The 13,406-nt window shown below is 49.8% G+C and overlaps 1 protein-coding gene across 1 annotated transcript in view; it reads left to right on the top strand.

Moving 5' to 3' along the window:
• Positions 1 to 12,318, top strand: part of Slc6a11 (solute carrier family 6 member 11) — a 120,889-nt gene extending 108,571 nt beyond the window's left edge. The window contains exons 10-14 of the mRNA XM_057767061.1: positions 394 to 531; positions 6,359 to 6,461; positions 7,262 to 7,362; positions 8,093 to 8,263; positions 10,015 to 12,318. Of these exons, the coding sequence (XP_057623044.1) occupies positions 394 to 531; positions 6,359 to 6,461; positions 7,262 to 7,362; positions 8,093 to 8,263; positions 10,015 to 10,167 (666 nt within the window). The 3' untranslated portion in view covers positions 10,168 to 12,318. The remainder of the gene's footprint in view (positions 1 to 393; positions 532 to 6,358; positions 6,462 to 7,261; positions 7,363 to 8,092; positions 8,264 to 10,014) is intronic.
• The last annotated feature ends 1,088 nt before the right edge of the window (positions 12,319 to 13,406 follow it).

Raw genomic sequence — 13,406 nt, 5'->3', positions numbered from 1 at the left:
GGCAGAGTCCTAGAAGTCAAAGACAATGGTGAAGAGAGCCTGCTGCGAGAGCAGATTACCAAGCTCCCAGGGCAGTTCTGAGACTCCCGCCTTGCCTCGGGACAAAGGCTGGGTCTTCTGTAACTCACAAAGCCTGAGGGGGCAAGAGCCATTAGCAGTGTGGTCTGTGTGCTGAGTGACCCTGGGCAGTAGCTTCTCTCTCTCAGCATCTTTGTCCTGGTCCATTCAGTGAACCTACGGGGACTAGTCGGGGCTGGGTTTGCTGTTGCCTCTGTAAAGGGATGGTTGTGAAGGTGCAGGGCAGGCCAGTGAGAAGGAAGCCCCTGGTATGTGGACCCAGGGTGCCAAGACTGGCCTTTACATGGGCTTCACACATTGTGTCTCTCCCTCTAGTTTGTGTGTGTGGAGAGCCTCGTGACTGCCGTGGTAGACATGTACCCCAAGGTCTTCCGGCGGGGCTACCGGCGAGAACTGCTCATCCTGGCCCTGTCCATCATCTCCTATTTCCTAGGCCTGGTGATGCTGACAGAGGTAAGTGATGTCACCCATGCTCCATCACACTCCAGCTCCCAGACCTCAGACCCTGAGGCTGTGGGCAGATCCAGAACCTTCTCCACTACTCGAGAACCTGCTCTTCCTTTCGGGACACTGTGAGAGCGAACACAGACTCTCAGTGACCTCTGAGTACAAGATTCCCACTGTGTTAGTGTTACAAGAGGCTGTGGCTAGACAGGAAACTCACATGGGCACCTGTCAGGCCAGACAGTGTTTCCCTGGTCATCCCTTGGGTGACCCTCCGGTGAATAGCACAATGGCAGCTCTCAGGCCCAGAACCGGCTCCATGTCATGACATCAAGTTCAATACTGACTTTTCTGGAACGTCTCTCAAATTAGGCACCTGGGTGACATTTGCTGTGTGTTCCAGCCTCAGCCTCCTGTGTGTTCCTCCTTTTTCCTGTCCATGTAGGTAGAGTGGGCTTCTCACTGACCCCGAATTGAGGAGGTCTTCTAAACCATGTGCTCATTCCACCTCCACATCCTTTCTGTCCCTGTCTTGGGTCAGGAATCTTTGGAAGGTGAGATTAGGTGTCTCTCTCCCCATAACACACAAAGATAATTAATGCAGGGGGAGGGGGATGGGGGATCCATTGCTGAGAGACACAGAGGTTGTGTGAGAAGCAGGGAGGAGTGGGGAACTGGAATCCATCAGGCAGATGGGGTGAAACAGAGGTCAGTCATCTTCAGAGACCTCTTCCATATCTTCCTACGAAACCATAGTCTCAGGGAAGTTCCCTGGCTTTCCTTCCCACCAGGTTTCCTGTCATCTCCCCATCCTGGGTCACGGTGTTCCCAGCTCACTCCCTGTCCCTCTGGCTGGTATAAAGATCCCCAATGAGCCTGTCATCCCCCAGGCCCAAAGGTCCAGGAGAACAGGAACCTTCCCTGTTCAGCCAGGGGATGCTGGAGGCAACTCAGATCTTGTGTTCAGTGTGAGTGACCGAATAATTGCTGTTCTTACTCATTGCCACGTTAATGAGAGTGGCAGTCACTGAGCAAATGAATGGGGTGAGGGTCTGGTTCCGCTCTCCCTGCAGTGGTTCTGCTTCATGCTTCTCCAAGTGGGGAGGCCAGGCTACAGCGAGTAGGGCCTCATTAAGTGCTGGTTAATTACACAGAATGGAGTCATTTGTTGCATATAAATTGGGGAGGGGATTAACCTGACACCTTGAAGAGGCTAGTGGGAAGGTGTTGGTGTGGAGATCGCTGACTCCCAGCACAGACTGTCATGGTTGCCCCCAGTACACAGAGCTCTCTTCAAAGGTGCACGGTGACTCCCAGAAGGTCATCAGGGAGCCAGCGCTCCAGCCAACCGAGACTATTAGTCAGTAGGCATTTGGGCTTCACATGCCAGCCCTCCACCCCCACAGAGGGCTATCTTCAAGCCACTGTGTGAAAGAAGTTCACAGTGGGCCCAGTGAGTCATACCAGCCTCAGTTGTCCTAGTAATTGCCTGCCAGAGCCCCTACCCCCTCTCTCATTTACACTTGGTTAAAGCTTGAGTCTAAGGAAAATCCAGGCTGCCCACTTCTTATCTTCCTCCACAGCAGTGTGACCAGTGGCTAGGGCTATGGGCCCTGCCATTTAGTTCTCAGCCCTTCTACTCAGCTCCATAACATCCTGTTGCAGGTGGCCTTGCCTCCTGGTGCCTCAGTTTCCCTGTGGGGACATTGGATAACAATAGTCATGCCTGTCAGTGAATTGTTGGAGGATGGGGGAACCAATAAGTACATTGAAATGTGGAAAAGTTAAGGCTATCAGTTCTTTAATGGGACTGTGTTCTGAGGAACATGTCACCAAGTGATGGCATATGAGCATCAGAGAAGGAATTTTTAAGCTTTGCTATACACAGCCCCTTTTTACCCAAGAAATTTGTCACATGGACCTGGGTATATAGGCACATAAAATATACATACAGGGTCTGAAGAGTTGGCCCAGTAGATAAGAACACTGTCTGCTCTTGCAGAGAACCTGGGTTTGATTCCTGGGACCCATGTGGCCCCTCACAACCATCTGTAGCTTCAGTCCCATGTGTGTGATCTAACACCCTCTTCTGGCTCCCATAGTCATTTTACACATGTGGTACATAGACATACATGCAGGAAAATACTCATAGACTTAAAAATAATAAGTAAGTATATTTATTATTATAACATTTTGTCAATTATTATTTATTATTGTATTATTACATATAATAATTACATATTATTATAAGCATAACTTATAAACAAACATTTACTTATAATAAATTATGAAGAAATTTCTTTGAAAACAGTTCTTTGGTGTACATGTAATTTTGTCATTTATTAAAACAGAAGCAAAATTGCATACTAATGAGGTAGATGCGCTTACATAAGAATCAAATCTTAGCTGGATATATGATACTGCAGGATGCAGAATGTCTTTAATGGTTTTTAGAGTTGACCAATATTTTGGTTTTATGGTCATCAATACTGAGAACACTGGTTGCATAAATAAACCATTCACAACTTCAGAAGTATGTTCAGGGCCATTTCAGAAATTGTGGTTCTGTCCTAATCCCAAGGCAGAGTTATTGAATGATCACTTATGCGACTCAAACAGCAGTTTTTAAAACCATACCTTCTGAGACTGGCAAGATGGCTCAGTGGGTAAAGGTGCCACCAAACTTGACCACCTGGTCCCAGAACCCACATGGCAGAAGGAGAGAACTGACTCCCACAGCTGTACTCTGTCTTGCACACATGAACAAAAGCACAACCCACATGCATGTGCATACATACATACACACACACATGCACTCACACATACACTAAATGTAAAAAGAAACATTCTAATTATATAATACAAAAATGTTCTAATTTGATACACACTGAGGGATGGCTAAGAAACTTCTAAAAAGTGTTTGTTTTCCACAATTGAACCATTGTGTTTCTGGAAGAGCAGATCCCTTTATAAGCACAGTGAAAACACTGTGGCTCATAGCATGCAGTCTCGAATGAGATGGCGGTGTTCATTGAGTATCGTGAAGGGTGAGTAGTAACTCCACCCTCCCTGTGTTTTCAAAACATGAGGGTATCACCAATAATATTAAAAAGGGAATCTTTATTCCTGGAAAAAAAAATACTTCTAGTACATTCCAGAAAATCTGTACTTCTGGCCTCACGCCCATGACCCCTAACCGCCATTACCCAGAACCGTGTGTCCAGGTGGTGCGTGGGCTCTGAAGTTAGCCACTGTCTCCACGTGCCCTGCACACTCAACCCGCTCTTCACAACGGTGTTGTGTGTGGCCCTGTCTTCCTTATGATTTTACCTCAATCTCTGGAGGTAACAAATGAGGGGAGCACATGGGGTCTCAAGCTATGGAATATGCATGACAGAAGACAACCCGAGGGAGGTGCCTTGGGGGACTCTTGTTCCAAGTGAGACCCCCCAGTAGACACAAGAGGTCCTATAACTGCTCTCTGGTTTTTTAGCCCACTACCCCGACTTCCCCAGCTTCCCCAACCTGACCCCTCCATGCTCTTTCATGTTGATTTCCCTGCATGTCAGTTCTTTGAGTACCGTTTGTGTATCAGGATGGTTTTCTTTACAAATGTCATTTCTACCCAAATCCTGTCCTGGCTGCTCCTCTCCCTCCCTGTTGACGGAGGCTGCTCATTCATCCCTGGCCACCAGACTCCTGAAATAATCACACAGAAATCTGTATTAATTGCAATACTATTTGGCCAATAGCTTAAGCATATTTTTAGCTAACTCTTACCTCTTAAATCAACCTATCTCTATTAATCTGTGCATCACCATGAGGTCATGGCCCACCGTCAAGGTTCTAAGGTCTTTCTCCTCTGGTGGTGGCTACATGACATTTCACTGACTCTGCCTTCTTTCTCCCATTCAGTTTGGTTTTCCCGCCTAGCTCTACTCTGTTCTATCACAGGCCAAAGCAGCTTCTTTATTCATTAACCAATAAAAGCAACACATACACAGAAGGACTTCCCACATTGCCTCCCTGCCCTTCCCATGCTCTCAGCACCCCTAAATCCTCATGAAGGAAATTTTGAGTGGCAATGCTTCCACTGAACTTCATCTTCAGAGTTGATCTGACGGTTGTCCCTTCACACCAGAACCCCCATGAGCAACAATCTGCTGCTTCCTAGGTCCCTCCTGTTTTCATAGGACCAGCACACCTCCTGCCAGCCAATCATCTCTGGATTATTCGTAATGCCTAACATATAAACAGTATGTGAAGAGGGACATTGTACTATTTGAGGGAGAATGCCAAGAGATCTGTTAGGGCTCTCTACAGAAACATAGTATAAAAAGGGGTTCCCTAGGATGGTTTACATGGTTGGGGCTTCTCCCTAGAGAGGGGAACCTGGTAGTTACTTGGCCCATGAAGCTGGATACCCCAATGGTTGTAAACTGGAACTAAAGGTCCAGGAAGATCACTTGAAAATCATTAGCATTGTGTCTGTGTTGAAAGGCTAGAGAAGCTGGGATCCGTGAATGATGGTGGAGGCCATGATAGAGATACTCACTGAGCAATGTGTGAAGACATGCTTTTCCTCAAATTTCTTTCTATCTGGTCCTCTAATGGAAGATTCTGGCCACTCTGAGAGCAGATTTTTTCACTTTGGTCAGTCCCCACAGACATGCCCAGAAGCAAGTCTCTCTCTCAGGTTGATCCTGATTCTGGTCAAGTTGACATTAAGGTCAACCATCGAAGGGCCAACTATGTGTTATAGAGTGGGTCCAAAGGCAATCCCTCATCAGTAAATCATCCCAAACATGAGCTATGCCCCTACTGTGTGTCCATTTCTGAGCTCTGGGCAGCGTGCCACAGAGTCCATGCTCCAGGTGATTATATTTACATCTTTTGGGGGCTCTGCTGTGCACTGGGCCCTGTGCTGAGGGCTCGAGGCACAATAAGGGCCAAGGTGGGGGACTCCCAGGCAGAGTTCAGAGCTCTCAATGGCTGACAGGCTATTTTTAGGATTAAATTGTGAGTTCTGACAATGAAATCTAGAAGCCTGAAGAAAGACCGAGGCTGAGGAGGAAGGGCTTCTCATAGAAAGTGACATTTTCACTGAGCTTTGAAAGATCTTAACCAAATGCAGAGTGAGATCACTTTTCTGGGAATGGGTGGTGGGGCAGGTTGGAGGGAGCCCAGGGTACGTGTAAATCTCTGAAAGGATGGAAGACGGTAAGACCAGCAGCAGAAAGGCCTGCCTGGAGACTGCTGGAGGTGAGGAGCTCCATCAACACCTGGCCAATGACTTAGACATATTCCTGATTAATTCTTATATCTTAAATTAACCCATTTCTATTATTCTGTGTATTGCCACAAGGCTGTGGCCTACCAGGTAAAGTTCTAGTGTCTGTCTCCTTTGGCAGCTACATGGCATCTCCTCAACTCCACCTAGTGTTCTCCTCTATCTCTGCTTGGAATTCCTGCCTCGCTCTATTCTATGCTGCCATAGGCCCAAAGCAGCTGCTTTATTAACCAATGGAAAGAAAACACATTCACAGCATGTAGAGGGGAATCCCACACCACTCAACACCATCTGGGGAGAGGTGTTGAAGCCATCTGCCCTCCACTCTGGTTTCAGTGGAGCCTCTGATGCCACAGGCCACTTACAGTCCTGATGTCTCTGCAGGACAGGTTCTTGCGACACCCAGATGCAGAGAGTGTAGTGCTCAGACTAGAGATGAGCAAATTGCTGGTTGGCAGCTGCCAAAGCAGAGCAAGGAACCCACGGGGGCTGGCTACTAACCCTGTTCACCCGCATGTCTGTCGTGTGTCTGTCTCTTACCCACAGGGAGGCATGTACATCTTCCAGCTTTTTGACTCCTATGCTGCCAGTGGCATGTGCTTGCTTTTTGTGGCCATCTTTGAGTGTGTTTGCATCGGTTGGGTGTATGGTAAGTGGAGGCTGGACCCCTGGAACCTGGTAAGCTGTATCTGTCTGGGCACTTTCCCTGGGGACTCAGGTTCCTTCTTACTGTCACAAGACCTTCTTGTTTTTATGCTGGCATAGAATGTTCAGGACCCAGACACCCTGATCTCTAGTCCTACCCTGAGGCTCGGTTTCCCCCTTTTTGAAATTTGTGTCCCAGAAAGAGACTCCAGACAAAGCCACTAGCATGAGCCATACCCTCATTCATTTCACCTTCTGTTCCTTGCACAAATCAGCATGAGAGCTGCTGTCTCAAGGGCAAAAAGAATGTAGCCTGGGAGTTATATCCACTAGTCACACAAGTATCCCAGAAGGCCTTCACTTCGAGAGTTCAATACTCTGTGGATCACCCATGTCTTCACCTCACCTTGCCCATTGGGTTTGCACCACTGCAGAGAAATTCCTGGCATGAGCTACTTAAAACGTAGAGGCCAGCAGAACTCTTGGTTCTGGAGTTCAGGTCTAAGATTGGGTGGTTTCGTTGCTTCCAGTCCTGGTGAAGACCTCTCATGGTGGGAGTATGTTCTTGCCAGGAACAGAGAGACACACCTCTGCCATTGACCTAAAGACCTCTGTAGGGCCCTATTTCCCAGAGCACAGTGGGACTTCTCACTTCCCACACCTGATAATGCCACCCAAGGGACCTAGATTCCCATGCAGGCACTTAACACTCATGCCCAAGCACTCTATGTCACACGCTGGGGAAGGGAGGCCCACTTTGCCTCTGCTCTGAAATAGTAGGCCTGTCTGCTTTTCTCCCAATAGGAAGCAACCGGTTCTACGACAACATCGAGGACATGATTGGCTACCGGCCACTGTCACTCATCAAGTGGTGCTGGAAAGTTGTGACCCCTGGGATCTGTGCGGTAAGGCCTGCAGAAAGCCACCTCCATCCCCTTGATTTCCTCACTAGCCACTCTTCCGCTCCAGCCGGCTCAGCTGAGGCTGGCCCTGAGGAGGGTCACATAGCCCAGGGCCTTGCCACCTGACACAGTGTGGAGCTGATGTCTCAGGTGAGACTCTGGGCCTGCAAAGGCAGGGTCTCACTCTTGAGGGACCCTGAACCTGTTTCTCCCCGTTAGGGTCTTAGGTTCTAGGTACACCAACCTGACACTGGTCCACCTCCCTGGGGACCAGGGGTATGCAAACACGAGTGAGGAGATTTGCTACTGAGAAGGTAGCAGAGGTGAGGAGAATGTCAAGGTTTAGGTTATGTCCCTGGAACCAGGTCACACACCAGACCTCCTTAAGAGGAGGCTTAAACATAGAAAAATGGTCTCATGCATTATGCTTTGTCCTGTCCTTGGTTCTCGGGGCATCTGAGCTTACCTTCCCAATTGAAGGGGCCAGAAGAGCAGATTCAAGATGACCCTAAAATAGACTCTGAGTAGAAAAAAAAGCTGAGAAAAAGGATCCTGGGAGAGGGGACAAATATGACAGCCCTGGAAGAGGCCCCAAGGCCGTGCTCTGACAGTTGAATCAGCCTCCCCCCATGATTCTACTTCAGGCTCACTGTGGACAGTCGAGGTTCCTGGGCCTTTGGAGCAGGGCAGGGCTGAGAGGCACCACCAAGAACTTCCATTTGCCTCTCCACAGGGCATCTTCATCTTCTTTCTGGTCAAGTACAAACCTCTCAAGTACAACAATGTGTACACATACCCGGCTTGGGGCTACGGCATTGGTTGGCTCATGGCTCTGTCCTCCATGCTATGCATCCCACTATGGATCTTCATCAAGGTGTGGAAGACAGAGGGCACCCTGCCCGAGGTGAGCAGGTGGTAGAGGAAGCAGGGGGGCCGGGGCTGGATAGAAGGGCAGTTATGACCAGCTCCTCCTTGGCAGATGTTCATCCTTAAAACGTACCAGAAGCTCCTCTGTGAGATTTCTGGGTTAAAGCCAGATTCTGTAAATTCTACCAAAGCCTCCCCACCTGCCAGACAGGTTGACAGCACCCCTTAATTGATAGAAGGTATGAGAGGTCTGGGGGATCCTACAAGGAAAGCATTTAAATCAGGATCTGAACTGAGGTTTGGCCAAATGTCAGCTCTGACAGGCCACAGGGAGACACAAGTGAAGACGGTAGCTTAAAAGAAATCCCACACTAGCTTAGAATTGAGAAATAGATGGCTATTTATTTAGGGGTAGACTCACAAATCAGAATCCTCTGCTGGGACGGAGATCAGAAACCAAAATCCACAACCGGAACAGAGAGAGAGGCCAGAAAAGAGACTGGACACATGCTCTACATCAGCATATGTAGTATAAGAGGCCACACCCCAGTGGGCGGGTTACACTAGCTGTAAGACTTCCTACAGCATACAAGTACCATCCAAAATGCTACCTCCAGCTTCCTGCCTGTAGGGGCCCGGGCTCCAGCAGAGGCTGATGGATGGGAATGGTTCCTTTTGTGACTTATATGAGGTGTTAGTCAAGAGCAGTTGGTCAAGATATTGAGACAAGACTGTCCAGAGGGAACTGACCTGGGACTTTAAAACCTAACCCTCAGGACCCCTGGCTCAGCCCTCCAGTAACCTCCTGACAGTTATGAGCCTTTTCATGGCTTCTTCCTGTCACCCCAGCTCATACCCTGCTCACCCAGACAACAGGGCTTGTTATAGAGTGAGCCTCTGATCTGGCCCAGCCTCAGGCCTTGGGACCTTGGGACCACCATCTGTCCATTCACATGCTGAGCCTGGCACACAGGAGCACAGTTAATCAGCTCCCATGAGTCTGTGTGTTAATCCTACCTGGACAGTGTGCCTTCCACCTGAAAGAGGAGGCCCAACCTTGCCCTTGAGTACTAAGCCATCCCAAAGTCCTTGCCACTTTTTTCAAGTAAGGGCCCATGCTCAGGAGGGCTTCCTGGTGCTGGTCCAAGGGCAGTGCAAAGGTAGGGCTGAGGTAGGGGCCTTGCTCAAGATTCTGAGAGACTGAGGCTACACATGGAGGCTGAGCTGGGGATGGCGCCTGCCTCTAAGCCTAGCTTGAAATACTCAGTGCATGGAGCTTCCCCCTCACTGCAGTGGCGCGGTGACAAACCCAGTGCAGGGTAGAGTAGAAGTCTGATTAACCGACATTCACATCAGAAGCTCAGCCTCTGGACAGTGCTTGCCGTCCTGACCCACAGATAGAGGGGTGCAGCCAGAGGTCAGGAGACGGGCTGGCACGGTCATCAGCCCAGCTCCCCCTGTGGCGAAGGCAGGAATGGGGTGGCAGCTCTTGATTCTGACTCTCTAGTCTTGGTCTTCCACAGCTAGGCTGCAGGGGCTAAGTGTCTCCATCTCCTTACTTCTCACCTACTGCCCAGGGTGGGACCTCAGCCATCCCCATTTCTGGTGATGGGAACTCAAGGAGGTAATTCCTCACCAAGAACTGAGGAGCAAGGAAGAGCCAGGGCCCAGCTCTCAGTCTGGTGGCTCCATAGCACCAAAGAATATCTGTACAGCTGGGGATGCAGAGGTGGACAGACCCCGGGCCCCGGCTGCATTGTTCACACAGCCTTCTCTCCAACCATCTAGAAATTACAGAAGTTGACAGTCCCCAGCGCTGATCTGAAAATGCGGGGCAAGCTTGGGGCCAGCCCGCGGACGGTGACCGTTAATGACTGTGAGGCCAAGGTCAAGGGTGACGGCACCATCTCCGCCATCACAGAGAAGGAAACACACTTCTGAGTCCCACCAGCCACTTGGACCCTTCTCCCCCGTTCCTTCCCTGCTTGTAAATGAATCCTGAATCTTGTACTTCACCTAATGTTAGGGGCTTGCCCTTCTGCACAGGACTATTAACCAGTTAACTCCCAGCCGGCCACTGTGTGCCCTGTACCCCCGCCTCACTCCTGTGATCATGGCTATATCCACCTTACCAAGATAATTCTGTACAGTGACTAGCAGATCCTGGCCTAGGGCGGTTCAACCCATGTTTCCCAGAGTCCTTGAATTATACTGTCAACTTTCATGCTGTGGGCAGGTGAGTGAGGGGGTGGTGCCCATCCGCCTCTGGTTTTCAGTAATCCCAGACTTTGTCTCGGACCTTTCCTGACCCCCCTCCTCTGTACCCTAGCGACAGTTTGTTGTGTTTTGTTATTTTTTTTTTTTGGTCTTCCCCTTTTCCAATGGCAGGACCTTCCACATGTCAACGCTGTAAGATGGCAAAGGAAACATCCCACCATTCTCAGGGCTCCTGAGCAATCGGGAGTTGATGACAGTCTCATCCGGTGACTGCGGCTACCCCCCTCTCTCCCCAAGCCTATTTCTCCATCCCCCAGATTGCAGGAGGGGATAGAACGGAGTCTTCCCCTGCCTCACTGCCTTGCAGTGACTGCTTTGACCTTTGCCTGCAGAGAGTTGCAGACCTCTTCTCTGTCCCTCTTTGCTATGAACCCCCCAACCTACCCTAGCTCCAATCCCCACCCCCCACCTCTCTCCCACTTATCTTAAGTCAAACCTATCACAAGATATATTAGGGAAGTGTGTTTCCCTAACAACTGGTGGTATGGCTTAGCCCTGATCCCTGGAGGCCAGCCCATCTCCAGCCCCTGTGGCAGGGGGTCCCACCACCCATCCTGCTTTCTTGGCTATCAGTTCCTCCTTCCTCGGTAGGGATAATCAGAAGGCAACCACCTCTTCTTGCAGCTGCCTGGCCAGGGTTTGTGACTTAAGATCTATGACAGTCTCTGCCCGGGGGAGCTACAATGAGGCCCAGGGCTGGATTCCACCCACGGCCCCTTCTCTCCTTCCCGTCCCCTGCCCTCTTCTCTACCTTCCTGCCACTCACTGCAGATCCTGTGGGCAGACATATTATTCTGGAGGCATTCCACCTGCCCGGGTGTTCACACTTACCAGAGGGAGGAACTGGGCATCCGTCCCTCAGGCTCTTGGAAAAGGAGAGCAAACATGGTCCCCAGGGGGAGGCTGGTGCTGTGCCCTCCTGCCTGGCTCAGACCTCTTGGACTGACTCCTCTCTTCCTCATCTGCTGAGTTTTCCAGCTGCTTTGTCTGTGCAACTGTTGGGGGGTGGCATGTAGCGGGAAGGACATCCTTTCCTTCTTCCTGTAATTTCCTAGATCTGGCGGAAAGGTGACATTTCTTCACGCTAAGGCTCCAGTGTCCTGTCAAAGACCAGAATTCTCTATTTACCCCAAACTTCAAGACTCTTATCTGTCCTGCCCAGCGCCCCCCCCCTTCCACCTAATGCGTGGGATGACTGTCCAGCGTCCCCTGCTAACTGGGCACTCATCCAGGGTACAACCACCCCCCGCCAGTTGCTCACAAACAGGCCACATATTCCTTCTGGGAAGGTCAGCATCATACTGAAGATGACCTGTGGAGTTGGTCCTCAACTGCTGTCCCCCACCCCGCCCCTGAGAGGGAGGCTGCCCATTGCTGCTATTGCTCCTAATCACCAACTCCCTCATGGACAGATGGACAGACAGATCCCTGATGTCTGTCATCACAGACACACGTGTTGTACATGTGGCCCTTAACACTTGACACTCTTAACACTACTCATGGCGCAGGGCAGAGGGAGGCTTGTGGTTTGGGGGTTGTCTTTTTTGTTGTTTTGTTTTGTTTTGTAATTTCATACTAGTATTTGGGTAACTGTAGGGAGGAGGGGAGGGCAAGAGGGAGCAAGGGGACATGTCATTGTGACAACTTTTTTGATATTCATTAGAAGTGATACAATATATCCTTTCTGAGATATTTACAGTATTATTAAAAAAAGAAAAGGGTTGGGCTGTTTTGCATAACAAACTTTTTATTGGCAACCCAAAGAGCACAAGATTGTCTGTCTGCTCCTTTTTAAAAATTAAAAGATGTGGATCAACTCCCACGTGGCTGTTCCCAGCAGGCGGTCTTTATTGGGTTTTCCTCCTGTCTTTGGATATTCACAGGGTACACCTTCATAACCATCTTGGTTCTGTAATTAAAGGCTGTGATCTGCACTCAGCATTACAGACCAGACAACATGGAGAGCGGCGTTTCAAGCCCCGCCTCCTTGGATGCCTTTGCCCTTCCTGTAGTCACTGTACTGCCATACAGGGTGGCTGCTTCCTAGGAGCCCAATGTGGACCGAATGCTCAGCAGACTCTCTTTAACTCTCAAGCCACCTGCCTGTTTTACAGGTAAGGAAAACCAACACACAGAGAAGTCAAACGATTTGCCTCCCAATTACACCTCTTATAAGTCACAGAGTCTGCTGCAACTTGTCACTCTCCTTGCTGAGATATATGGGTCCCCCCACCGCCAAGGGCTCTTCTGCCTGCAGACAGCCTGAATATTAACTTTATCAGGTGTCAGCAGCAAGTCAGTAAGAGGTTATCATAAAAATGTATGCCTCCCCCCTTTCCCAAGAAACTTGAGCTGCAGACTTGTGAACCTACATGACTTAAGAGTGAATTTGCCTGGCACACCAGCAGGCAGCTGTGTGAGCTAGTGACCCCTGGCCAAGTGTGCTCTGCATCCTGGCTCTGTGACACACTGCCAATAACCAGAATCTGGGAAGGGAGGCCTGAAAGTGAAGCCAAAGACCCTGTCAATCCTGAGACATTTCCTGTGGGTGTGGAGGGGTTCGAGCATCAGAAAGCGAGATCTGCTGAAGTCCAGTCTCCTCCGATCCTTCTACGCACCCAGGAGGCAGTCCTGGAGCACCTGCTGGTTTCCATTCCAGAACCTTGGAATAGTTAGTATTTAAGAGTAACCCCCTTTCTCAAATGTTCCTGCTCTTAGTCAAAAGGAATGGTGTCCACAGCCTTCTGGATGGGGATTTTCTGGGGAGGAACCGCCTCCCTGACCTCTCCAGCAAGACTGTGTTGTGTAATGAGTGAGTCTGCCCACGGTTATCTGTAACAGTGTAGCAGTGAAACTCAGGGAGGACATGCAGCTAGCCCACACTTCCTGGAGGCCCCATGGAG

This window comes from Chionomys nivalis, chromosome 1 (assembly GCF_950005125.1).
Source record: "Chionomys nivalis chromosome 1, mChiNiv1.1, whole genome shotgun sequence".
Lineage (NCBI taxonomy): Eukaryota > Metazoa > Chordata > Mammalia > Rodentia > Cricetidae > Chionomys > Chionomys nivalis.
Note: the sequence above shows the minus strand (reverse complement) of the source record. Positions and strands in the feature narration are given on the sequence as shown.